The following is a 24,655-nucleotide window of genomic DNA, read 5'->3' as shown; positions in this document are numbered from 1 at the left end:
GGGAAAGAGAAAGGTGGCTGCCCTTTAAAGAGCTGTTGGCCATCTTACAGCTGATGAGCACTTTTCGGGTGGGGCTAGGGTTGCCAAGGTCCCCCCCCCAGTCACCAGCAGTGTTCCCTCTAAGCTGAGAAGAAGAAGAGATTGGATTTACACCCCGTTCTTCACTCAGAGTCCCAGAGTGGCTTACAATCTCCTTCCCTGAGAGGCAGATGGGGCTGAGAGAGCTCTTTGAGAACTGCTCTTGAGAGAACAGCTCTGAGAGAACTATGGTTTGCCCAAGGTCACCCACCAACCACATGTGGAGGACTGGGGAATCAAACCCGGCTATCCCAGATTAGAGTCGGTACTCCTAAACAATGTTCCCTCTAAGCTGAGTTAGTGTGAGCTAGCTCATAGTTTCCTAGCCTCCGGCTCACACAGTTTCGTCTTAGCTCAGGGAGGAGGGCTCCAGAGCAAACTAATTAATGCGGTAGCCAAATCGCTCGCTCGCAACTTTAATGGCAGTAGCTCACAAAGTAGAATTTTTGCTCACAAGACTCCAGAGCTTAGAGGGAGCATTGGGGAGGGTGGGGTGTAGGGTTGTCAGTTCCTAGTTGGGAGATTCCTAGAGATTTGGGAGTGGAGCCTGGTGAGGATAGGGACCTTCATGGGGTACAAATGCCATAGAGTCCACCCTCCAAAGCATCCGTTTTCTTCAGGGAAACTGATATCTGTAGTCTGGGGATGAGCTGAAATTCCAGGGGATCCCCAGGTCCCACCTGGAGGCTGGCATTCCTAGGTGGGACCCAGAGGGGCTGGTCCCTGAAGCACTGACAAGTGAGGTCCCCCCCATCTCTCACAAGGGGCTCTCTCTGCCTCACAAGAGATGGGGAACAGCAAGAAGGCTGGCTGGAACTACAGAATCTCCTCTAAAAGGGCCTGGGAGGGAACCCGCAAGTAGTTTCCTGGGTCCCTGCTCTTGATTGTGTGGGAGGGAAGCCAGCAAGAGGAGAAGGGACCAAGCCATTGGCGGGGGCGGGGCAGGACCCCACCTCCCTCCAAAACCATCATTAGATGATGAAAGTCACCGTACACATAAGGGATTCTGGTTCCTCATTAACAGGATACATGTTTATTTTTAGTCGCCTAGCAGATAACGTTCTATACCCATAAACATTGCAAAAAAAGCTTTTATAATTACATGTGACCTATTTTTTTTTTTAAAGGCAAGCCCTCTACGGGGATGAAAGCATATGATGACCAATTAGAAAAGGAAGCCCTCAATAAACAGGGTTCTTAAAAGGAGCTCTTTAAAATGCTGATTCCTTACCAAAAATGGTGTTGCTTTTATTTTATTTTTTTCAAACTAAATAACTATATTTGTTGCTACCCATTTCCCCCCCCCCAAGAAAGTTTCAACAGACAGAATGTTTGACGAAGAAGAAGAAGCATCTAATCTCTAGTCGGCCATTTTCTTAGTGGGCGTGCCATTTGCTCTCAACCTGGCCAACCTCACAGGTTTGTTGTGAGGATGAAATGGGGGGGTCGAACTGTGCATGTGCGTGTGTGTTTTTACTCACCACCTGAGTTCACTAGAGAGCAGACAGGATGGGGATAGGTGGATGCTATGCAGGTCTGACAGTGCAATCCTAAAAACACTTCCTAGAGAGTAAGCATCACTGAACAGAGCTGAGTCGGATTGTGAAAGGACCAGCTTAGGATACCGCTGTGAGCCTGGTTAGTACCAGAATGGAAGGTCTCCTGAGAATCCTAAGTGTACCACCTTAAGTTGCATGGCCAAAGAAAGGTAGAGGAGGAGGAGGAGATTGGATTTATACCCCTACCCAAAGGAGTCTCAGAGCAGCTTACAAACTCCTTTCCCTTCCCCTCCCCACCACAGACACCCTGGGAGGTCGGTGGAGCTGAGAGAGCTCTGACAGAAACGGCTCTTTTTCAAAAACAGCTGTGCCAGAACTGTGGCTTGCCCAAGGTCATCCAGCCAGGTGCAAGTGGAGGAGTGGGAAATCAAACCCGGTTCTCCCAGATTAGAGTCCGCGCACTTAACCACTACACCAAAAGTGAAATCACTAAAGTTTCTTTGTTTGGCTTCATTATTATCACACATCCTGATACATATTGTCACCTGATGTGTGACAAAATCTTTCTTGCCACTTGGCAAGATTAGACAGATGATCCAACACAGCTTGTGACACTTTGGGTGTATGTCTCAACACACTGATCACCTGAGGGCTTCCAGTGCCCTGGCCCCACTGGTGGACCTCCTGATATCACCTGGTATTTTTGGCCACTGTGTGACAGAGTGTTGGACTGGATGGGCCACTGGCCTGATCCAACCTTAGCTTCTCCTATGTTCTTATATGGAGCAGAGGTCCATCAGTGGCTATTAGCCACAAGGTAGAGATAGGAACTCTCGGTCTGGGGCAAGGGATGCTCTGTGTTCTTGGTGCTGGGGGGGGGCAAGAGTGGGAGGGCTTCTAGTGTCCTGGCCCCACTGGTGGACCTCCTGATGGCACCTGGTATTTCTGGCCACTGTGTGACACAGAGTGTTGGACTGGATGGGCCTTTAGCCTGATCCAACATTGGCGTCTCTTATGTTCTCTTATGTTCTTATTATACCATCCAGAAATCATTTAGACTACTGTCTTTCTTTCTTTCTTTCTTTCTTTCTTTCTTTCTTTCTTTCTTTCTTTCTTTCTTTCTTTCTTTCTTCCTTTCTTTCTAACACGTGTGTGCCGTCTGCCCCCCCGGTTTAGGGTCCCCAAGGCAGTGGAGACCCACAGTTTGGGCACCACTACCGAGAAGGCCGTTTCTCAGGTTGCCACCCATCTAGCCTCAGATGGTGGGAGCGCCCCAAACAGGGCCTCAGACGAAAGCTGGAGTGGCCACACTAGGTCCACATGGGGTAGGTGGTCCTCGAGGTAACGCTGGTGCCATGGCTGCATGAGTGTAAACAGAAAGATATGAGGTATGCAGAAGGACAAACACCCTCTCCCCTCCCAACAATCATCTGCATAGATCTGCATTGTTCAGTGCCTTGAACTACAATGCATCAAAAGCAGTTCAGGAGGATTCTCTGTTATGTTTTTTGGAGTCCTTTCTTTTGGATGAAAGGGGTTGCGGTAGATATGGAGGGGCCCTGTCGAGACCCATCCATGGTTAAGCCACATCCATGGATCTTGCCGAGGGTTGCCAGACTGAGGCTGGAAACCGGCAGAAAGAGTTGGGTATAGGGACACTGAGGGGTGGTGTTGCAAGCGCAATAATGTTGCTTTTGCGGGAAACCCAGAAGCGAAGGTGGTAGCTCTAATCTCCAGAAATTCAGAATCTCCAGAAATCTCCAGAATCTCCAGAAATTCCCAGAGCTACTGCTATCGTTTCTGGGTTTCCCCTGGAAATGACGTTATTACACTCACTGATGACCCCACACACACACACACACACACAACAGGAGCGACCCATCCATGGTTAAGCCACATCCATGGATCTTGCCGAGGGTTGCCAGACTGAGGCTGGAAACCGGCAGAAAGAGTTGGGTATAGGGACACTGAGGGGTGGTGTTGCAAGCACAATAATGTTGCTTTTGCGGGAAACCCAGAAGCGAAGGTGGTAGCTCTAATCTCCAGAAATTCAGAATCTCCAGAAATCTCCAGAATCTCCAGAAATTCCCAGAGCTACTGCTATCGTTTCTCGGTTTCCCCTGGAAATGACATTATTGCACTCACTGGTGACCCACACACACACACACAACAGGAGCTCAGACCTGGGCATCACCCTGTCAGCTACGCTGCCATGGGGGTTGGAGAGCTCAGTCTGTGTCTGGTTAATTGCTACTGCATTCCTTTCTGTGCTTTTTCTGCTTTGTGCCGAAATGCTTATCTATACAGATGTGCAGGAGGGAGCTGTATTGTCTGGGTTTCTCCTAGGTGCCGTGGGAGAGTGTTGGTTCTCAGCCTTAGCTACCCAACGGTCTCCAAGCTTTATCCCGGGCACGGGAGGGTGCCTAATTGGCCAGTGCTGTGGGGTGTGTGTGCATACGAATACCCTATATCCTATTATGTCCATGGGGCTGCCACCATTCTTAACAGTGCTTATGTTACTGCATCTATAGCTCTGCAATAAAAGTATTACAGTTCTTGAATGTGTGTACTTTGTTGTTGGCTGTGGGTTTTGACACACCCGCACTAACTGGGGCTTGGCAGCCCTGATCTTACCACAGAATCTCTGAACTTGATAAAATGACAGATTGCACCCCCCCCCCGTTATTATACTAAAACAGTATGCTTTATTTATTATTTCCGTGCATACTTACCTGTTGCCTTCTTGCAGCGACATAGTTCAGTTTCACCATCTCTTTCCCAAATTCCTTGAAGCGATTTGCAAGGTCTTGCTCGTTTGTGGCATTCTTCACAGCTTCTAGCGCTTCTTCTACCTATAATGCAGGATTGGGGGGGGGGAGAGAAGAGAAAGAAAGAGCATATGTAAGTTGTACCAGCTGGACATGTCCAAGCCCTGAGGTATACCTAAAACAGTTACTGGATCCCAGCCCCAAACTATGACGTATCTTGCTCTTAAGTCATTTACTTAGTGAAGCAGCCAAATCAGGAAGGATCCCAGGTTTTTCAGACTTACTGGGAGTGTAGTAGGGTTGCCAGTCCCCAGGTCCCAGTGGGGGTTCCCCTAATTTGGGGGGCTTCTGCCCACTGCCGGCCAACTGACTGGCAGGGGAAACCCCACCTCCAAACAGCCACATCCAGGCACGACACTCCCAGTGAGATGACATCACCCAGAAGTTATGTCATCACATTGGGGGATATTGCACATGACACTCTGGTTTGAGGGCAAAACTCTATGGTAAATTTGGCCTAAAACCATAGAGTTTTGCCCTTAAACCAGAGTGTTGTCAACATGATCTCACTTCCAGGTGACGTCATCACAGTGGTGCTGTCCCAGGATGCCCCCAAGTACTCCCGCCGGTGCGGCAAGGGGACCTGGCAATCCTAAAGCGTAGTGAGGAATCCCTGACTAAATCCCTAAAGCGTAGTGTTAAACTCCCTCACAAACCTGACTGATCTCTAGGAGGAATAAATACCCCTTGCAGTATGTTAAAAAAAAAAAAAAAGCCATTTGGGGCCGCTGTCTCAAAAGTCTATTTCGAGCTTGCCAATGCCTTGATTGCTCCAAATACTGGTAGAACTGAGTTTCATTCTTCTAACTGCCACTGATTCGACCAACAGAAAGAGGGCAGGACGTAGATAAATAACACCTTCCATCCTACATCCACTGAGGAAATCTTCTGTGTCCTACTTCCAGTTACCATTAGTGCAACCACTGAGGAAGAGCAGAGAGCAGCCAGGCCAATGGGACCACATCCCATTACTGCATAGAGCCTCCCCTCTTATTGGAAACGGCCATCAATGTGACCACAGAAGAAGGCAGGAAGCAGTCAGGCAAACTTTCACCGCATCGAGATCCTCTTCAGGTAAGAATGTCCTCCCCAAAGGACACTTCTCTTACATTCCAAACATCTTTGCATGGGTTTTGGATTCCCAAAAGCTAATTTCGGCTTTCAAAAACCGGAATAACAATCAGCATGCTTTTGATCCGAGTTTTAGGATACACCTGTTTGCACCCCAAAACATATGTGGTTGATACTGTAAATTATGGGGGGGATTAAATTATGTGAAAGGCCAAGAACCGAATCCTTCCACTCTTGTACATGTTGCAGGATATAGGGTTGATAACCTCCAGGTGATGGCTGGAGATGTCCTGGGATTACAGGTAATCTGTTCACCTGGATAAAATGGCTGCTCTGGAAGGTGGACTCTATGGCATTAGGCCCCATTGAAGTCCCCACCCCCAAATCCCACTCTTTTCATGTTCCACTCCCAAAATCTCTAGGTGTTTCCCAACCCAGAGCTGGCAACCCTAAATCACAGACTTTCAACTACGGAAGAACACTCCAGGCACAACATGAAGAACAGCAGCAGTGACATCCGAGTGATTGTGAACCTTCAATTTTTGTCCTGTGTGCTTCTACACAATCATTCAAAAAACTATTAGTTTCCAGATACAGAGAAGCACACCACAAGACAGAAAATCACCCCATCAAAGCTGTTCTGATTGACTGTATGAAAGGGAATTCTAAGGTTTGCCATCAAGTTAGCATTGCAAAGATAACAACAATAATAAAAAATAAACTGTCATGACAAATTACTGTTTCTCGGCAATTCACATGAAAACTGGGGAGCACAACAAGAATAAAGTATTTCAGTATTCTGATCCCGTCTCCTTGCAAAAAGAAAAGAAAAGAAAAGAAATCCCCCTTCCCAAGGAGAAGAAGAAGCAATTCCATTTTGCAAAACAATTCCATCAAAACAGCAAAACCCTCACCTTCTTAAGAAACGAAAAGCACTACCGGAATCTAACCCAGAGCTTTCAAATGCCCGAGGTAGCCATATACCTCTGCCCAAAAGGGATATGAGATGTCGGGACTTATCTGAGACCCCATATAAGCCACCAATCACTGCTGAGAAAAAAGTAGGAGACCTGTCAGAGGAGAGAGATGGCTAATAAAACTCAACACGCCCCCCACTGCAGATATTCTCCTGTCGAGTCACTACTCAAGGCTGCAGAGGATTTTGATGCCAAAAGCCAACCCCCTGCAGGAGCCATGGGGGTTTTTTTTATGCCCCCAACAATAACCATGTCTTCTTCAGCCCAGGTGCAAAGAAAGGCGGCCAGGAAGGCTCCTACTGGCCTGGCTTTCTGTAAAATGTGCAAAAACGAATTATTCAACAGAACTTTTCCTACACGGGCATAAGAACATCAGAAAAGCCCTGCTGGATCAGACCAGTGGTCCATCCAGTCCAGCATCCTGTCTCACACAGTGGCCAGTTACTATGGTTAGCCAACAACAGGGCATAGAGGCCAAGACCCTTATAAGAACATCAGAAGAGCCCTGCTGGATCAGACCAGTGGTCCATCTAGTCCAGCATCCTGTCTTATACAATGGAGGGCCAGTTCCTCTGGAGGTCCAACAACAGGGCTTAGAGGCTGAGGCCTTTCCATAAGAACTTCAGAAGAGCCCTGCTGGATCAGACCAGTGAGGGTCCGTCTAGTCCAGCATCCAGTCTCACACAGAGGCCAACTAGTTCTTCTGGAGAGCCAACAGCAGGGCAGAGAGGCCGAGGCCTTCCCCTGCTAAGAACATAAGAAGAGCCCTGCTGGATCAGACCAGTGAGGGTCCATCTAGTCCAGCATCCCGTCTCACCCAGTGGCCAATCAGTTCCTATGGATGGCCAGCAACAGGGCTTAAAGACTGAGGTCTTCCCCTCGTGTTTGCAGGGAGGGTGGGATATAAATTAAACGAATAAATAAAAAAATGTTGCCTCCTGGCTCTGGGATTCAGAGGATCCCCCTCAGTCGCCATGGCTAGTAGCCATTGACAGACTTATCCTCCATTAATCTATCTAATCCCCCTTTGTTGTTGTTGTTCAGTCGCACAGTTGAGTCCGACTCTTTGCGACCCCATGGGCCACATCACACCAAGCCCTCCTGACTTCCGCCGTGCGGCGGAGTTTGCTTAATTTCATATCCGTTGCCTCTTTATATCACCCTTTAACGCTGTTTATTTTTGTGGCCATCACTACATCCTTTGGCAGAGAGTTCCACATGTTATTCACTCTCTGTGTCAAGTAGTATGTTTTTTTTGTCCATCCTGAACCTACTGCCCATCAGCTTCATTGGGTGCCCTTGAGTTCTAGTATTTTGGGAGTAGGAGAAAAAATCCCTTTGTCAACTCTCCCCACCCCATGCATAATTTTGTAGACTTCTATCATGCCCCCTTTTAGTCAGGCGATCGTTATACTGTAACTAAGCTGAAGAATAAACCGCATTCTTGCTGAAATCACTCTCCGACTCTTGTTAAGCGCCCGACTTAACACCCACCTCTGTACTTTTTCCGGCTCCGCAATTTCCTCCTGGAGATACAGTGAGCAGCACTGTTGCAAATGAGGCTGCAGCATTGATCTATACAAGGGCATTATAATATTGGTTGTTTTATTCTCAATCCCTATGTCATGATCTGGGCTGTGCCACCAGAGGCCTACTAGGCTCATGGAGCCTGGCTAGCAGTATGTGAGGCTGGGCCTAAGAGGTTTTGGAGCCAAAATTGACCAATAGGGAAGAAGAGGGCTGGGGAACAAAAGGGCTGGTGCCAGAGCAAAGGCAGTTCTTTCTTCCGGAGGGCAGAGCCAGAAGGAAGGCTGCTGCAGAAGAGAGACCCTCATCCTGAGGGAAGTTTAGTAGTGTGAGGCCACTTGAGATAGTGAGCTAGGGGCAGTATATATTTCGACGTGTTAGGGCATTTGGTTACTTTTCTTTTCACCCACTTACTGTTATTATTCTGCACCTTGTTGTTTGACCTCCTATAAAATAAACCTTTTCCTTGTTTCACTCTGCCTGGTCCTCACACCTGTTATTTGGCCAAAAGGGAGGTCTGAAGGCCTTAGGAGGGTGCTCTGGGCCTTCTCAAGAGAACCTAAATCCAGAGTGGTGGCAGCGTCAGGTGACACCCCACCTGAGCTGTGACACCATATCAATAGAATAGCACTTTACAAAATGAGTTCACAGTTATCATAGTACCCAGTGCTCAAGGAAGCAGCCTGATTTCCATGGGAACTCTGGGAAACCCTAATTGAGACTCTTTTTCTGTGACTCCCCAAGGCCCCATGCACCCCAGCCACGATGAATGCCTGAGGTCTGCAGGAGCAATAACTAAACATCCCAGACGACTCAAAATATCCCTGACAATATGAGCTTCTGAGGAAACCTAGATGAAAATCAGGCAGGATAACCTCATCTTAGAAATCAGATGCATTGGTTCTGGTACAAGACTAGGATGTGGGAGATTCAGATCCCCACGTAATAGCTGCCTTCACACACATGGACTAATGCACTTTCAATACATTTTGCAAGTGGATCCTGCTGTGTGAAATGGCAAGACCCACTTCAAACAATCACCGAAGTGCATCAAAAGTGGACTGAAAGTGCATTATTCAGTGGGCATGAAAGATACAGTCATGAAGAATGTGTTTGAGTTTTGGAGTAAATATTTCTTTATCAATAAGGGAGTTTTTTTGAAAACATTAATTCATCCATCCATCACTTCCTCCAAAGATCTCAGGGCAGTGTATAGCGTTGCCAGGTCTGGGTTGGGGAATACCTGGAGATTTTGTGGTCCGAGCCTGGAGAGGAAGGACCTCCCCAGGCTATAATGCCACAGAGTCTACCCTCCAAAGCACTAATTTTCTCCAAGGGGACTGATCTTGGATATCTGGAGACCGACTGTAGTAATGGGGGATCTCCAGGTGCCACCTGGAAGTTGGCAGCCCTCGTGCCAGCATACATCATTATCCTCTCCACCATTTTATTTTCACAACAGCTCTGTGAGGTAGGTTTAGGCTGAAAGGCAGAGTGTCTGGCCCAAGGGGGCAGGCATATTACAGAGAGAATCACCATCCCAAAGGCAGAATGAACAAATTAACTCGGAGGCAGAATCAAAAAATTAAACCCCTCAATGGTAAGGCACCAGGCATTCTCATGAATATGGTTATATCTGTCCTATCTACAAGCCTAGCAGTATAGACATACCTGCCAATAAAGAGAAATAAAGGTTATATCTGAGGTCGGAGCAAACCAAACTAAGGGTGAGATATAAACTTTGTGATAATGCAGATGGGCAAATTAAAATATGTAGCCATTGCCCATCACTATCCCTCGTCTTCAGAAAATAAACATTACTCAGAGGTTTGTGAGATTTTTTGCAAAAAAAATGCCAAATAAATAAAAACATCAAAAAGTTACAACTAAGGGAATATACATTGAAGATGGATGAAGTTTGTGTTGAAATCAAGTAATAATTTTAAATATTTATGGAACTAGGTAAAAGGCCCGTTGTGGAAATAAATACAGTGATCTCTAGAAAGAGGCTCTGGGCGGGTGCCCCGACCTTGGACACTCAGTGTCAATTCGCTGTGGCGACCTCAGCAGGGTATAATGAGTCCACCATTTTGTTCAGAGGAACTGATCTCTGCTACCTAAAGAACAGTTGTAATTTTGAATGATATCCAGCCCTCACCTGGAGATTGGCAACGATGGTTCCCCAGAAGGGAATGGTTGGTTTGGAGGGTGGAGTCTATGGCTTTGTACCTGTCCGAGGTCCCACACCTCCTGAAACCTCACCCTCTCTAGGTTCCATCCCTCACATATCCAGGAATTTCCCACCTGGAGTTGGCAACCCTATCTCCTTACATCTGGAAAGCAGTTGTAATTCTGAGTGATCTCCAGCCCTCACCTGGAGATTGGACACATTTTACCTCAGAACAGCAAAACTGTTTAGAATGTTAGAGGCAAATGCCAATCAAGTCGCATATACAAACGACCTCTGTGTTCCAAGGCAAAGGCCAATGAGGCTGCATATGCAAATAACCTCTGTGTTCTGACTGGCTATGGGGGGGAGGAACAACAAACTGTTTAGAACGTTGGAGGCGAGACTCAAGCAATGCAGCCAGTGGATAGGGACAGATTCTGAGTGACACACCAAAGCGTTAACCAATTCCGGAGCGTGTGGAATGTTCTAGAGAAGTGCCACCACCATTTGACTTTTATATATAAGGGAGATGACTTCACATGAAAATTCCCAAACTGGCCACCTAAGAATGCCAGCCTCTAGGAAGGAGCTGGGGATACCCCCAGAATTCCAGTCCGTTTCCAGACTACAGAGATCAGTTCCCCTGGAGAAAAAGGATGCCTTGGACTCTATGGCACTGTACGCCATGGAGGTTCCTGTGCTCCCCAGGCTCCATCCCCAAACCTCCAGGAGTTCCTCAGCCTGAAGATGGCAACCCTACCCCCACCAGATTTGGCAAGCCTATGGCCAACTGGCAGCACCACTACAAATCTTTTCACCAATTCTAACAATCATTGTTTGTTTGTTTCCAGAATATAAAGTAATCCAAATGTACAAAACTTCCCTGGGAAAGTTACTGCACATTTTTTTATATATATAAAAAACAGAACAATTGGGTGTGATTGATTTAACGGCAAGGGAGAAAATTCAAAATTATTTACTAAGATCTCTCTTTTATCTACATCATAACACTCCTGCGGCAACGTTGTGGGCCAACATCTGGCTGCAAACTAATAAGCCCCGTGTGCGTGAAGTGCTAATCGTATAGAGGCTCAATTTGCAGCATATGGAAGATGAAAGGCAGATGAAGAGGTCCCTCTTGGAACAGCAAACAAATACTTAAACAAGTTATTTGGACAAAGGATTGTGAAGCTATGACATTTACTTAGAAGCTGATTCTCAAACAGACTGAGTTATAACACTAGGAGTGTGTGTGTGTCTTGTGCCATCAAGTCATAGCCGACTTATGGCAACCCCCTTGGGTTTTAAAGGCAAGAGACATTTGGAGATGGTTTGACAATGCGCGCCTCCATGTGGCAACCCTGAATTTCCTTGGTGGTCTCCCATCCAAATAACAACCACAGTCGACCCTACTTAACTTCCATGATCTGACAAGATCACACTAACCCGGGCCACCCAGGTCAGGACATGACCCGGACAAAATCCAGAATATCTTAAAATAGGATGATACCAAATGAGGCAAAGTGCATTTTTAGTATACATTTGTTTGCTTTTAAATATAAGCACACGTCAGAAGAAGAAGAGAAGAAGAGATTGGATTTATACCCCGTTCTTTACTCGGAGTCCCAGAGTGGTTTACTATCTCCTTCCCTTTGAGGCAGATGGGGCTGAGAGAGCTCTTTGAGAACTGCTCTTGAGAGAACAGCTCTGAGAGAACTATGGCTTGCCCAAGGTCACCCAGCAGCCGCATGTGGAGGATTGGGGAATCAAACCTGGCTCTCCCAGACTAGACTCCATACTCCTAACCCATGTTCCCTCTAACAGGGGAGCGGTGGCACAGAGGATTTACCCTCTGGTTAGTAACATCTGAGCTGAATAGTACGTCTGTCAGTTCTAGCCCCATGCTGGTGTGAGCTACCAGCCTTGTCCCTAGCTCGCCGTCCACCCAGCGGTTCGAAAGCTTCGACAAGTAGATAAAATAGGTACCACCCCTTAGAGAGGTTGGGCACACCAAAGGCCCCCCCCCCCAGTGAGGGTGGTGTTAGCCGGCGACCGGAATGCTCAGCTCGCGAGATTGTAAGCCTGAAGAAAAATCTCTTTGACTCCGAAGCCTGTAATGGGCCAGTCCGGCCAGGCGGTGGCAGTGTGGCGCTGCAAGACCTGGAGAAGCTGACGTCATCTAGCCAAGCCGAAGTGAATATGCCAGAATACGTCTGACCTGCAGCTGAACAAACCCTCGCTGACTGTGAAGTGTGTGATTTAAAAAGATATATTGTCCTCCCTTACCCCCATAAATCACTGTTAGTCCCGCATTGAATGAGTAACTGTAAATCACTCAGAGCCAGCAAGATTATTAAATCCGTGAGCCGGAGGCTAGAAAACTGTGAGCTAGCTCACACTAACTCAGCTTATTATTATTATTATTATTATTATTATTATTATTATTATTATTATTATTCAGGGCTGTTTTTGTAGCAGGTACTCATTTGCATCTTAAGCGACACACCCCTAATGTAGCCAATCCTCCAAGAGCTTACAGTAGCTCCTGTAAGAAGAGCTCTGTAAGCTCTTGGAGGATTACAGTTTTCTAGCCTCCGGCTCACGGATTTTTGTCTTAGCTCAGGAAGGATGGCTCCAGAGCAAACTAATTTATGCAGTAGCCGAATCGCTCGCTCACAACTTTAATGCCAGTAGCTCACAAGAGTAGAATTTTTGCTCACAAGACTCCACAGATTAGAGAGAGCACTGATCCTAACCACAAAACCACACCCCTAACTGCTACACCAAACCACTACACCAAACTGTCTGGATGTGTGTGTGCTTTAACTTTCTATTCCTTTGTAGAATTCTTTGGGGGGCACAGGCTGGGGGGGTGGAGTTTAGGGAGGTTTAGGGAGGTTCTTCAGCAGGGATGTGATCAGTGTTCCCTCTAAGCTGAGTTAAACTCTCTGGCCAGATTTCCCGGAGTCATGTCCATCTGTCCATCAGCAGATACAGCAGGGTGTCATAATATTGTCTTTTCAATACATCATTGTAATGATATGTGCAACAGGTTGTAAGATTCGGATTTATTTGGTCTATGACCAGTGCAAATTGAAAGATAAAAGATGTACAATAAAGCAAACAGAAGAATACAAAAGGTCAATTCTGCTAACACAACAGGTGGAATTTACTGAAATTTAAAATCCATACATAAAATTTCCCGACAAATTTTACAAGCCTCCAAAAATAGTTTTGCACAGCTAATAATGGTCTGTTGATTAACACCCAATAAAAGCTTCTTTGAAATATCAACATCAGAACAGCCTGAAAATCTTTTAAGCAGTGGGGAGCAGTGGGGAGATTGTGTGTGAATGAATTTCCTGAGAAAAAACAGCCATAAAAAAGCCACACTCAACTGATTCCACCTCTTTGATACCACAGGAGCAGACTCTCTCCTTCATGGGATCTTCACAGGGTGTCTGTTGTGGGGAGGGGAAGAGAAAGGAGTTTGTAAGCCGCTCTGAGACTCCAAGTGAAGGGTGGGGTATAAATCCTATGTCGTCGTCGTCGTCTTCTTCTTCTTCTTCTTCTTCTTCTTCTTCTTCTTCTTCTTCTTCTTCTTCTTCTTCTTCTTCTTCTTCTTCTTCTTCTTCTTCTTCTTCTTCTTCTTCTTCCTGTCTCACCCCAGTGGCCTCCCAGTTCCTCTGAACAGCCAACAACAGAGGCTGAGGCCTTCCCCTGATGTTGCCTCCTGGCTCTGGGACTCAAGAGGATTTAGTGCCTCTGAATGTGGGAGCTCCACTCAGGCGCCATGGGTAGTAGCCATTGGTAGACTTATCCTCCATGAATTTGTTGAATCCCCTTTTAAAGCTTTGGCCAACTCACTACATCCTCTGGCAGTGAATTTTAATCTCTGTCTAATGAAATTCTTCTTCACAATGCTATCGATAGGCTTGCCCGGCTGACATATTATTCTGACTTCTCTCCCCCCCCCCCACCATCTAATCGGGCTCGGTCACTCGGAAAAGACCATCATGCTGGGAAAAGACGAAAGCAGAAACAGAAGAAGACCCAGCATGAGATAGATGGACTCAATTAAGGAAGGTGTCGCTGTCAGTCTGTGAGACCTGAGCAAAGCGGCTAACAAGAGGACATTTGGGAGGTCATTAACCCATTGGGTTGCCATAAATCAGAAGTGACTTGACAGCACTTAACACAAGCACACACACACACACACACACACACACATATACCAGGCTAGGGCCAGGTTAGAACATACAGATCCATTTGCTGCAGCAGCAATGGGTGCTTACGACTTATATTTTTTTAAAAAATGTCCTCGAATTGACACTGCAAGACACTGCTCTTCTGAAGAAACTCGGTCTGCAGAGACCTCAGCTATGGTAATGACAGAAGCACATGAAACCAGGAATGCTTCTAAGACTGAAATCCCACAAAGACTATCTGTTGGGATTATTTTGATTTAAAATTTGTTAGCAGAGTATTAAAGAGGCAGAGTCCATGGTGTGTTTAAAAGAATAAAAGTTTACTACAGCCTAGCATGGGGAAAAGGTACACGGGATGTAAAATAACAAAGAGCTAATATGCCTACATCCTTACAGCTAGACTGAAAAATGGCAGAAGAGAGGCTTCTTCTTCTTGCTCAGAACAAAGAAGACGGGAAGAGAAGCCATAAAATGCTAATACTTGGCACTTTGGTCTCCAATCAGAACAACAAACTAGCTTTGAAATTGCCGGGCTTTCTAACTGTCTAAAACATCATAAAAACAAACATGTGACTTAACAAAGATAATTAACCCAGTAAATACTGAAAAGTGTTTTAACTTGTAACACCCAACGCTATCAGTAGGAGAAAGCAAAACCCGTCTTCCCTGAAGCTGCCTCGGTCTCAGCCGAAGCACCTGCAGGCAGGCGGGTGTGTGTGGGGGGGTACTTTTATCTCTCAGTCCCAGCCCAGGAACACGTGGGCTTGGGAGGGTACTCCCCCTCCCACCTTCACGTCACGGGGAAGAAGCAGCAATCCCACAAGGGTAAAGGAAGCGAACAAAGTATCCACGGCCTCCATCTGAAACTGCCGGATGGAAGGACGCAGTAGAGTTAAAGGGACGAGCGACCTCTTACTGCATCCAACAGACTGATTATAGGCAAAATGTGTATGTGCAATTCCCCTCGACAGTACACAAGCCATCCAGTTAGATTCTAGTCTGGCAGCACCCTTAGAGACCAACAAGATTTTGAGGGTATAAGCTTTCAAGAGTCAAAGTTCCCTTTGTCAGTCTTTAAGCAGCAGCTGGACAAACACTTGTCAGGGATACTGTAGGCTGGCCCTGCATTGAACAGGGGGTTGGACTAAGAACATAAGAGATGCCAAGGTTGGGTCAGGCCAATGGCTCATCCAGTCCAACACTCTGTGTCACACAGTGGCCAGAAATACCAGTGCCATCAGGAGGTCCACCAGTGGGGCCAGGACACTAGAAGCCCTCCCACTGTTGACCCCTCCCAAGCACCAAGAAGACAGAGCATCACTTGCCCCAGAGCCCCTATCTATGCCTTGTGGCTAATAGCCACTGATGGACCTCTGCTCCATATGCAGGAATGACTTACTACTTGTATCTGACAAAGGGGCCATTGACTCTCAAAAGCTCATAGTCCAAAAAAAGTGTTGTTCTCTAGGTGTCGTGGGCCAGCTTGCCCAGCCTGAGTCCAGTGTGGCTGAAGACTCCTCAGGAGTCGAGGAGCCACAGGCAAGCAGCTCCAAACCAGCTAAAGTTAGTGAATTAGAGATAAAGGAGCCTCAGGATTCATTACCAGTAGCTGACCTTGACCCACCTACGCCTAGCTCTGAAGCAGCCGACGAAGCACAACTGCAGGAAAGTAGCCCACCAGGCTCCCCCTACTTAATTGAACCGTGAAGGGAAAGGCTCCGGCAAGACTTAAGGACACAGAGACAGAGTGCTCATCTCTTGGCTCAGTGCCAGCTGCTTAACAATAGAAGTTCCGAGTAAGTGCAGGAGCACCTCCCGGCAGATGTCTATTAATCAGGCTTGTGAAGGAATGCCTATATAAATCAGACCTGGAGAATTGCAGATTGTGGAAGCAACTCATCACAACCCTGTGAACTTTGTGACCACAACTCAGCTGTTGTCAAAATCAAGGAGATGTACAAGAAATAGCGGATGAACTGAACAAAAGAAAGTTGAAGTGAAACAATTAGGAACTATAAAGTACTACCCTGGAATACAAATTGAAAGAACTGAGGATGGAAGTTTTCTTTTGAGCCAAAAGCAAAAGATCATGGACTTTGTTGAATCTGTAGGAATGAAAGATTCCACTCCTGTAAGCACTCCAATTGATAAGGACTATCCCAAACTTACCAATGGAAAACCACTTAAAGACAATCATGAGTACAGATCTGCACAATCTGTCATATCAACATAACTTCAGCTGTTGGACTTTTGTGCAGAGAGACCAGTTACCCTTCCCCATGCTAGAATTTAGTAAAAATGTTATATTTTAATCACACATGGACTCTCAGTCTGAATTATTTTACTCAGGCTCTGCTGGGTTATAGTATCTCTGTTAAATACAATTTTTTCAATATACTATCAAACCCAACGGACTCTGCCTGCCTCCTGTGACCTTTAGACTGACCCTCAAATCTGCTTTTCAGATCTGCCTGAACCTTGCTGATCAATGACCTCAGACTTTCCTGAACAACCCATGAACTCTGCTGCTAAACTGGTATTTGATCTCTGGACTAGAAGAGAAGAAGAAGAGATTGGATTTATACCCCGCCCTTCACTACCCAAAGGAGTCTCAGAGCGGCTTACAAACTCCTTCCCTTCCCCTCCCCACAACAGACACCCTGTGAGGTAGAAGAAGAAGAAGAAGAGGAGATTGGATTCATACCCCGCCCTTCACTACACAAAGGAGTCTCAGAGCGGCTGACAAACTCCTTTCCCTTCCCCTCCCCACAACAGACACCCTGTGACGTAGAAGAAGAAGAAGAAGAAGAAGAGATTGGATTCATACCCCACCCTTCACTACCCAAAGGAGTCTCAGAGTGGCTTACAAACTCCTTCCCCTCCCCACAACAGACACCCTGTGAGATAGGTGGGGCTGAGAGAGCCCTTGACAGAAACTGCTTGTGAGAGAACAGCTCTGAAAGAACTTATGACTGACCCAAGATCACACCAGCAGCTGCATGAGGAGGAGTGGGGAATCAAACCCAGTTCGCCCAGATTAGAGTCTGCGCTCTTAACCGCTACACCAAACTGGCTCTCTTGACTGTGGCCTAGCTCTGTTGCCTTACGCTGCCGGTATTCCAGGACACTAAGGTGTTTCTGGACTCAAATCAAACTGTTGTACAAAATGAAATCTAGGGTTGCCAGCCTCCAGGTGCGGCCTGGAGTTCTCCTGGAATTACAACTGGCCTCCAGATGACAGAGATCAGTTCCTCTAGAGAAAATGGCAGTTTCGGAGGGTGAACTCTCTGGAATCACATCCCTGCTGAAGAACCTCCCTAAACTCTGCCTCCCCCAGCCTCTGGCCCAAACCCCTAGGAATTTCCCACCTTGGAGATGGCTACACTATGTCCATCCCTGACATTTGGCACTGCTGTCAAAAAAGTTCTCTCTCTACTTGTAGTAGTTCTGCTGTTTTCCATACTGTATTTCCATATTCTAGAACTCAAGGGCATCCAATGAAGCAGATGGGAAATACATTCAGGATGGACAAAATAACTGCTCCTTTACAGAGTCAGTGATTAAAATGTGGAATTCACTGCCGGAGGAAGCAGTGATGGTCACAGCATAGACAACTCTAAAAGGGGATGAGATAGATTCATGGAGGATAGGTCTATCAGTGGCTTCTAGCCATGGAAACTGAAAGGAACCTCCATGTTCAGTGCCAGAATGCAACAATGAGGGAAGGCCTCGGCCTCTCTGCCCTGTTGTTGGCCCTCCAGAGGAACTGGTTGGCCACTATGTGAGACAGGACACTGGACTAGATGGACCACTGGTCTGATCCAGCTGGGTTCTTCTGATGCTCTTATCAGGGGAAGGTCTTGGCCTCTGTCCTGTTGTTGGCCCTTCAGAAGAACTGGTTGGCAGGATGAGACAGGATGCCGGACTGGATGGACCACGGCTCTGATCCAGCAGGGCTCTTCTGATGCTCTTATCAGGGGAAGGTCTTGGCCTCTGTCCTGTTGTTGGCCCTTCAGAAGAACTGCTTGGCCACTGTGTGAGACAGGAGGATGCTGGACTGGATGGACCACGGCTCTGATCCAGCAGGGCTCTTCTGATGTTCTTATGTAAGATTTACTATATTTGTTTTTTACTGCTGAGTTTTATGATGATTTCACATGTTTGTTAGCTTACTAGAATGATATGAAAATATAGCAGAAGGATGACATATAAACCCTCTAAATTGACTTCATTTCCTCAGTACATACATATGTTTTTCCTCCTTTCTTCCTATACATCAGTTCCTGTATTAAAACATATGCAATCAAATTAGGTAAGAATAGCTAAACACAAATAGGGAAAGCTATTCTTTGCCGCTGTGCTTTAATTACCCAGCGGCAGTCTCAACTCATTGCTTCCCCTTTAAAAAAAGCACAAGTACAAACCTCACCAACTGCTATGACAGTGAAGAAAATTACCATGAAAAACAGAATCTAATCATCCTATGATTTGTTCCTGCTGCTACTTTTCCCTCTCTGAAACTACTAATGAATTTTCTGACATGGAAGTGGCTACAATTGTAACATACAGAAGACTACATTTTTTGCTTCCATTCTTATGCAAATGTATGCGCTGACAACTTCCATTACAGGCCAGTATTCCTCCTTTTCACTGAATGTCGGTTCCCGGGGTGGGGTGGGAGGCAATTAGGTCTGTTTATTGAGTATTTAGGAAGACATTCATGGATCTAGGCAATGGTTGCAGGGGAACTTGTTGGATTTTTCAGGTCACTTACAGAAAATGCTACATGTTTTTTTGTTCAGGTCCGAAAAAGATGCTAAAAGAATGTCATTTCTTTTAAATATTTCAACAGATGTCTAGGAGAGTAGGTTGTTAGGACCATGAAAAAAACAACAACCAGGATTTTAAAAATGGGAGGGGTCAATGTCTTTGTAAGGTCAACCAACTACCTAGTAAGCAATGCTTCTATATAATTAATTACAAACAATGGGGAACCAGTGTATAAAGATATACATATAAGCTCTGTAAATAAGACAATATGTGTTATGTTTTTATGTGTTTATAATTTTTATATAAATTGATAATCTTTCTGTAATAAATATTCTACTTCTAGTTGTTGTCGTGTTTACACGGAATGACTATACAATCCATACATTAATATATGCATAAACATTAGCAGAAATATACAGGCGCTAAAGTCCATATGACCAAAATTAGGGAAGAAAAGAAGAATAAATCCTCGCTCTTCCTATGGGAATTCCAGCTTGCGCTTAAGAATTCCAATATGAAGCTGCTGGCAGACAGAAGTGATTCTCACTTTCCCCGGGCGTCTCCCACAACTCTCATAAAGCTCCACGGTCACAGCAGCAGCAACAGTGCTTGTGCTTGATGTGCTCTCCGGATTTAAACGGGTGCATTTTGTTGCAGGAACATCTCTCAGATTAGGAGTGTCTCTCTGTTGGGTATTACAAGTTAAAATTACACTCAGTGTATCTGGGGTTAAATGTTTGTTTGTGTTGCTCACAGGAAATCACATGTTTCCCATGTAACCAATGTTATTTTAGGACTACAAGCCCAGGAAAATTCTCCCTGATTTAGGAGTTTCATTGGAAGTAAAGTGTCAAGGTGTTTTAGCATTTTATGGCTCCTCTTCCCGTCTTTGTTTGCTGTTCTCAAGAAGAAGTAAGAAAAGCCATTATCTCTCTTCTAGTCTTGTCTTTGTAGTGTAAAGATGTAGGGAATTTAGCTCCCTTGTTATTTTCATCCCAGTTACCCTTCCCTATGCTAGAATGTAGTAAAAACTTTCTATTTTAAACACACATGGACTCTGAGTCTGAATTATTTTACTCTGGCACTGCTAAGCTATTTTATCTCTGCTAAAAACCAATTTTTAAAACCCAACACTCTTGGATTCAAACACCCAGCTATTACCAAGAGTCCTCGGGTGCCTTCCATATTCGTAACAGTAGCCTCAGCTTAAAATCCTTTCACAACAGTCAAACCAATTCAGAATTTGGAAAGGACTGTAAGATAAGGCTACTGTTATTATCTTATGCATTACGTATTTTATATCCAATTGTTGTTTTAACGTTTTATGCATTTTTAGATGAAGTTGTTGTTATATTGCCGTAACCTGCCCTGAGCCTCTGGGGAAAGGCGGCATAGAAATGGAATTAATTAAGCAGGGCTTTTTTTTGTAGAAAAAGCCCAGCAAGAACTCATTAGCATAATAGGCCACACCCAACAACAGGAACTCATTAGCATATTGGGCCACACCCCTGACAGCACAGCTCCTTAGCACATTAGGCCGCACCCCCATGTTACCAGAAGTGTGCTCATCCAGCCACACCCACCTTTTGGTTGTTATTCTGTTTACCTTGTTTGTTGTCAAAACCTAGGGCTCTTTTTGGAGCAGGAACTCCTTTGCATGTTAGGCCACACACCCCTAATGTAGCCAATCCTAATGAGTTTCTGCTGTTGGGTGTGGCCTATTATGCTAATGAGTTCCTGCTGGGCGTGGCCAACTTGGGAGCCAGCCGGAACTCCGTTCCTGTGCGTTCCTGCTCAAAAATAGCCCTGATTAACTGAATTTAAATCAGTCATGGCTGGAACACACAATTAAGCTTTCAGGTTCTTGAATGTAATGCAAACTTAATGTAAACAAATACCATGCATGAAGTTTCAGGAGAGTAGTCATGCTGGTCTGCAGTAGGTGAGTTAGATTCAAGTCCAGTAGCACCTTAGACACCAGCAAGGATTGAACTGTCCCTCTGCATCCTGACTAGGCACGAACTGGCTCACAAACTCGAATTTGTGATGAAAATCGCCTGGCTCGTGGTTTGCTAGCCGAACCTCCCATGACCCTCCATGTGGTTTTCAGAGGTTTGGGCGATTTGTGGTGGTGCGTTTTGGCAGCGTCTGCAGCAGAAATGCTGGCGCAGATCAATTATGATTGCCAAAGCAATGGGGGGGATGGACTTCTGCAGCCTTGGAAACAGCAATAGTGGCCCTCCAAAGCTCATGTCCCACAAACCATGAACCGGAATGAACCGTCCACCCCTAAACCTGACTTCATGCTTTGCAACAGCCCCTCAGGCCTTCCAAATGGCATATAACAGCTTGGGGATCTCCATCCCTACTTGCAGGGCTTTTTTTGAAGAAAAAGCCCACCAGGAACTTATTAGCATAATAGGCCATACCCAACAGCAGAAACTCATTAGCATATTAGGCCACACCCCTGATAGTACAGCTCATTAGCCTATTAGGCCACACACCCATGTTACCAGAAGTGTGCTCATCCAGCCACACCCACCTTTTGCTTCTTATTCTGTTTACCTTGTTTGTTGTCAAAACCCAGGGCTTTTTTTGTAGCAGGGACTCCTTTGCATGTTAGGCCACACACCCCTAATGTAGCCAATCCTAATGAGTTCCTGCTGTTGGGTGTGGCCTGTTATGCTAATGAGCTCCTGCTGGGCGTGGCCAACTCAGGAGCCAGCCGGAACTCCGTTCCTGTGCGTTACTGCCCAAAAATAGCCCTGCCTACTTGTATCTGATGAAGGGAGATTGAAATCTCTAAAGGAGAGACCCTGAAAATATTGTTGGTCTCTAAGGTGATTGACAGCAAAAAGAAAAAGAAAAGTGCTACAGGACTCGAATCTAGCTCTACCATGAACTGTGACTATAATGATTTCCTGGGTTAAACACAAAAATCAGAGAGCATGCCAGGGATGTGCCATGTCTCAGTGGCAGAGCACATCCTTTCCTTGAAGAAGGACTCCGATTCAATCTTCAGCATCTCGAATGGTCTTAGGAAGTGGGACTGAGAGAAACCTCTGCCTGAGACCCTGCTATTGTAAACAGTACAGAGACAGGCAAGCTAACGGTCTTCCCAAAATCCTCCTTCCCTGCCAAAGAATAACTAAGTTTTATAGCAGAAAGGCGGCTGGGGGGGGGGGGGCACACAGTGCACTCTGTGAGGTGTGTGTGGCCAAAGCTGTCAAGAAACAGAAAGAAAACTGCCAGAGGGCAGGAGTATGAGGCTGAGGTAAAATAGTGTGGGGGAAATAGCACTGAAGGCGGAGAAAGGGACAGGGCCGGCAGAGGAGAGAGGAAGAGAAGAGCCAGTGCATGGATTGGGAGGCAACTGGAATGAATGGTGTGTGCCACTCGGAGGGGAAAGGTGTCCTGGCCTCAGGAGTGAAGGGGGAAAGGGGGGAGTGTCAGGGAGGGTGGGGGACAGCAACTTCCCTTCTCCCCCACACCTGTTCTCAGCCCATGAAGGAAAAGGGGTCATGGAAGGGCAAAAAGCACCCCTTGGAGGTTTAGGAAACAAGCTCCCCATCAGGCCTTCCTCTCAACCCTGCCACTTCTGTGGGAAATGCAGGAGGGGATCTGGGAGAGCCGGGTTCAGACCCGCCCTCCTCCTGAGCCAGGATCCAGTCATCTGGGTCACCTGGGGCTGGTCACTCAGCCTGGAACACCTCACAGCATTGCTGTTTTGGGCGGGGATGGGGCAATGGAGGGGGAAGTCTGCTATGCCTTCTTGAGATCCTCAGAAGTAGGAGGGGGGGAGGAAACAAAGAGCAAGAGACGGATCGTAGCCATGCTCAGCTGCTGAGGCTGGACATTTGGAGAGGGGTGATGAAAAACTACATTATTTACTTTCAAGGAAGAATGACTTATTTCCTAAAAGTGTTATATACACAAAAGTAACTAATTTGTAAGGAAATGTAATCATCATCATCATCATCATCTTTCAATTTATTAATTGCTCAATCCTGCAGAGCTTGCTGGCTCTGAGCGGTTTACAGTTACTCCTTCAATGCGGGACTAACAATGATTTATGGGGGTAAGGGAGGACAACATATATCTTTTAAATCACACACATTCACAGTCGGCGAGGGTTTGCTCAGCTGCAGGGTCAGACGTGTTCTGTCGGCATATTCACTTCGGCTTGGCTAGATGACGTCAGCTTCTCCAGGTCTTGCAGCGCCGCACTGCCACTGCCTGTCCGGAATGGCCCATTACAGGCTTCTCAGAGTAACATACCCCCCTCTTAAGGTATCCCTTGGAAAAACTCTAGTTTTGCATGTGATTAAATACATTTATTGGGGCTTTTGTGGATTCCCCAGCAAAGCAACTGCTTTCACTCCTAGGAATCAACTGCTTTTGTTTGTATTTTGAGAAAAAATAATATTGTTAACTGGGTTTGCCTGTGTAATTTATAAAGTTTATATCTCAAGTACCTGGCATTACATTTTATGGTGGGTCCACAACAAGGGAGGGGGAGAATCACAATACAATTGGATAACCACAAGAAGTGTATCATCATGCCAAACTGACCCTAAATAATAAAATGCATTATAATAAAATTTATAAAGTACATTGTCTTTCTCAAAGATGATAACCACGTATAGCACTTATTTTCAATACATGATATGCTGTTAAACAGTAAGGGGGTCACTCTATAATATCACAACATATACTATCACAACAAGGAACCTATTCAAACATGTAATAGAGGACTACATAAAAATCAAGGTATCAGAACTCAATTGTGTAGCAATCAAAATCCAAAAATCCAGTATTATAGAGTGATTATGTTACTGTATAGCAGCACTGCTTGTACTGGTGATATGAACATTATAGAGTGACTAGGAAAAAGGCCCGTTGTGGAAATAAATACAACGACCTCTAGAAAGAGGCTCTGGGCGGGTGGCCCGGCCTTGGACACTCAGTGTCAATTTGCTGTGGCGACCTCAGCAGGGTATAATGACACTGAGTCCACCATTTTCTCCAGAGGAACTGATCTCTGCTACCTAAAGAACAGTTGTAATTTTGAATGATCTTCAGCCCTCACCTGGAGACTGGCAACAATGGTTCCCCAAAAGGGAATAGTTGGTTTGAAGGGTGGAGTCTTTGGCTTTGTACCTATCCGAGGTACCACCCCTCCTGAAACCTCACCCTCTCCAGGCTCCATCCCTCACATCTCCAGTAATTTCCCACCTGGAGTTGGCAACCCTATCTCCTTCCCAGCCAATCATCAACCTACCTTTATTTCCCCCTCACTCTTCAGCTTTCCACCCCCCCACACACCTGCAGCCTCTCCCATGCTCTGAAGCCCTGACTGCTACGTCACATTGGCTGTCATACGGGGGCCACCTCAGCAGCATATAAAGATTCAGAGCCCACCATTTTCTCACTGATCTCTGCCATCTAGAAGTAGTTGTAATTCTGAGTGATCTCCAGCCCTCACCTGGAGATTGGACACATTTTACCTCAGAACAGCAAACTGTTT

At 46.0% G+C, this 24,655-nt stretch overlaps 1 protein-coding gene across 1 annotated transcript in view; it reads right to left on the bottom strand.

Annotated features, from left to right (window-relative positions):
- The window catches only part of CTNNA2 (catenin alpha 2), a gene marked incomplete at its 3' end in the record, with an annotated part of 719,772 nt that overhangs the window by 546,576 nt on the left and 148,541 nt on the right, over positions 1 to 24,655 (bottom strand). The window contains exon 4 of the mRNA XM_015422279.1: positions 4,310 to 4,429. Coding sequence (XP_015277765.1) covers positions 4,310 to 4,429 — 120 coding nt within the window. The remainder of the gene's footprint in view (positions 1 to 4,309; positions 4,430 to 24,655) is intronic.

Source organism: Gekko japonicus, unplaced genomic scaffold (genome assembly GCF_001447785.1).
Source record: "Gekko japonicus isolate JY-2015 unplaced genomic scaffold, Gekko_japonicus_V1.1 scaffold570, whole genome shotgun sequence".
Classification (NCBI taxonomy): Eukaryota; Metazoa; Chordata; class Lepidosauria; order Squamata; family Gekkonidae; genus Gekko; species Gekko japonicus.
Note: the sequence above shows the minus strand (reverse complement) of the source record. Positions and strands in the feature narration are given on the sequence as shown.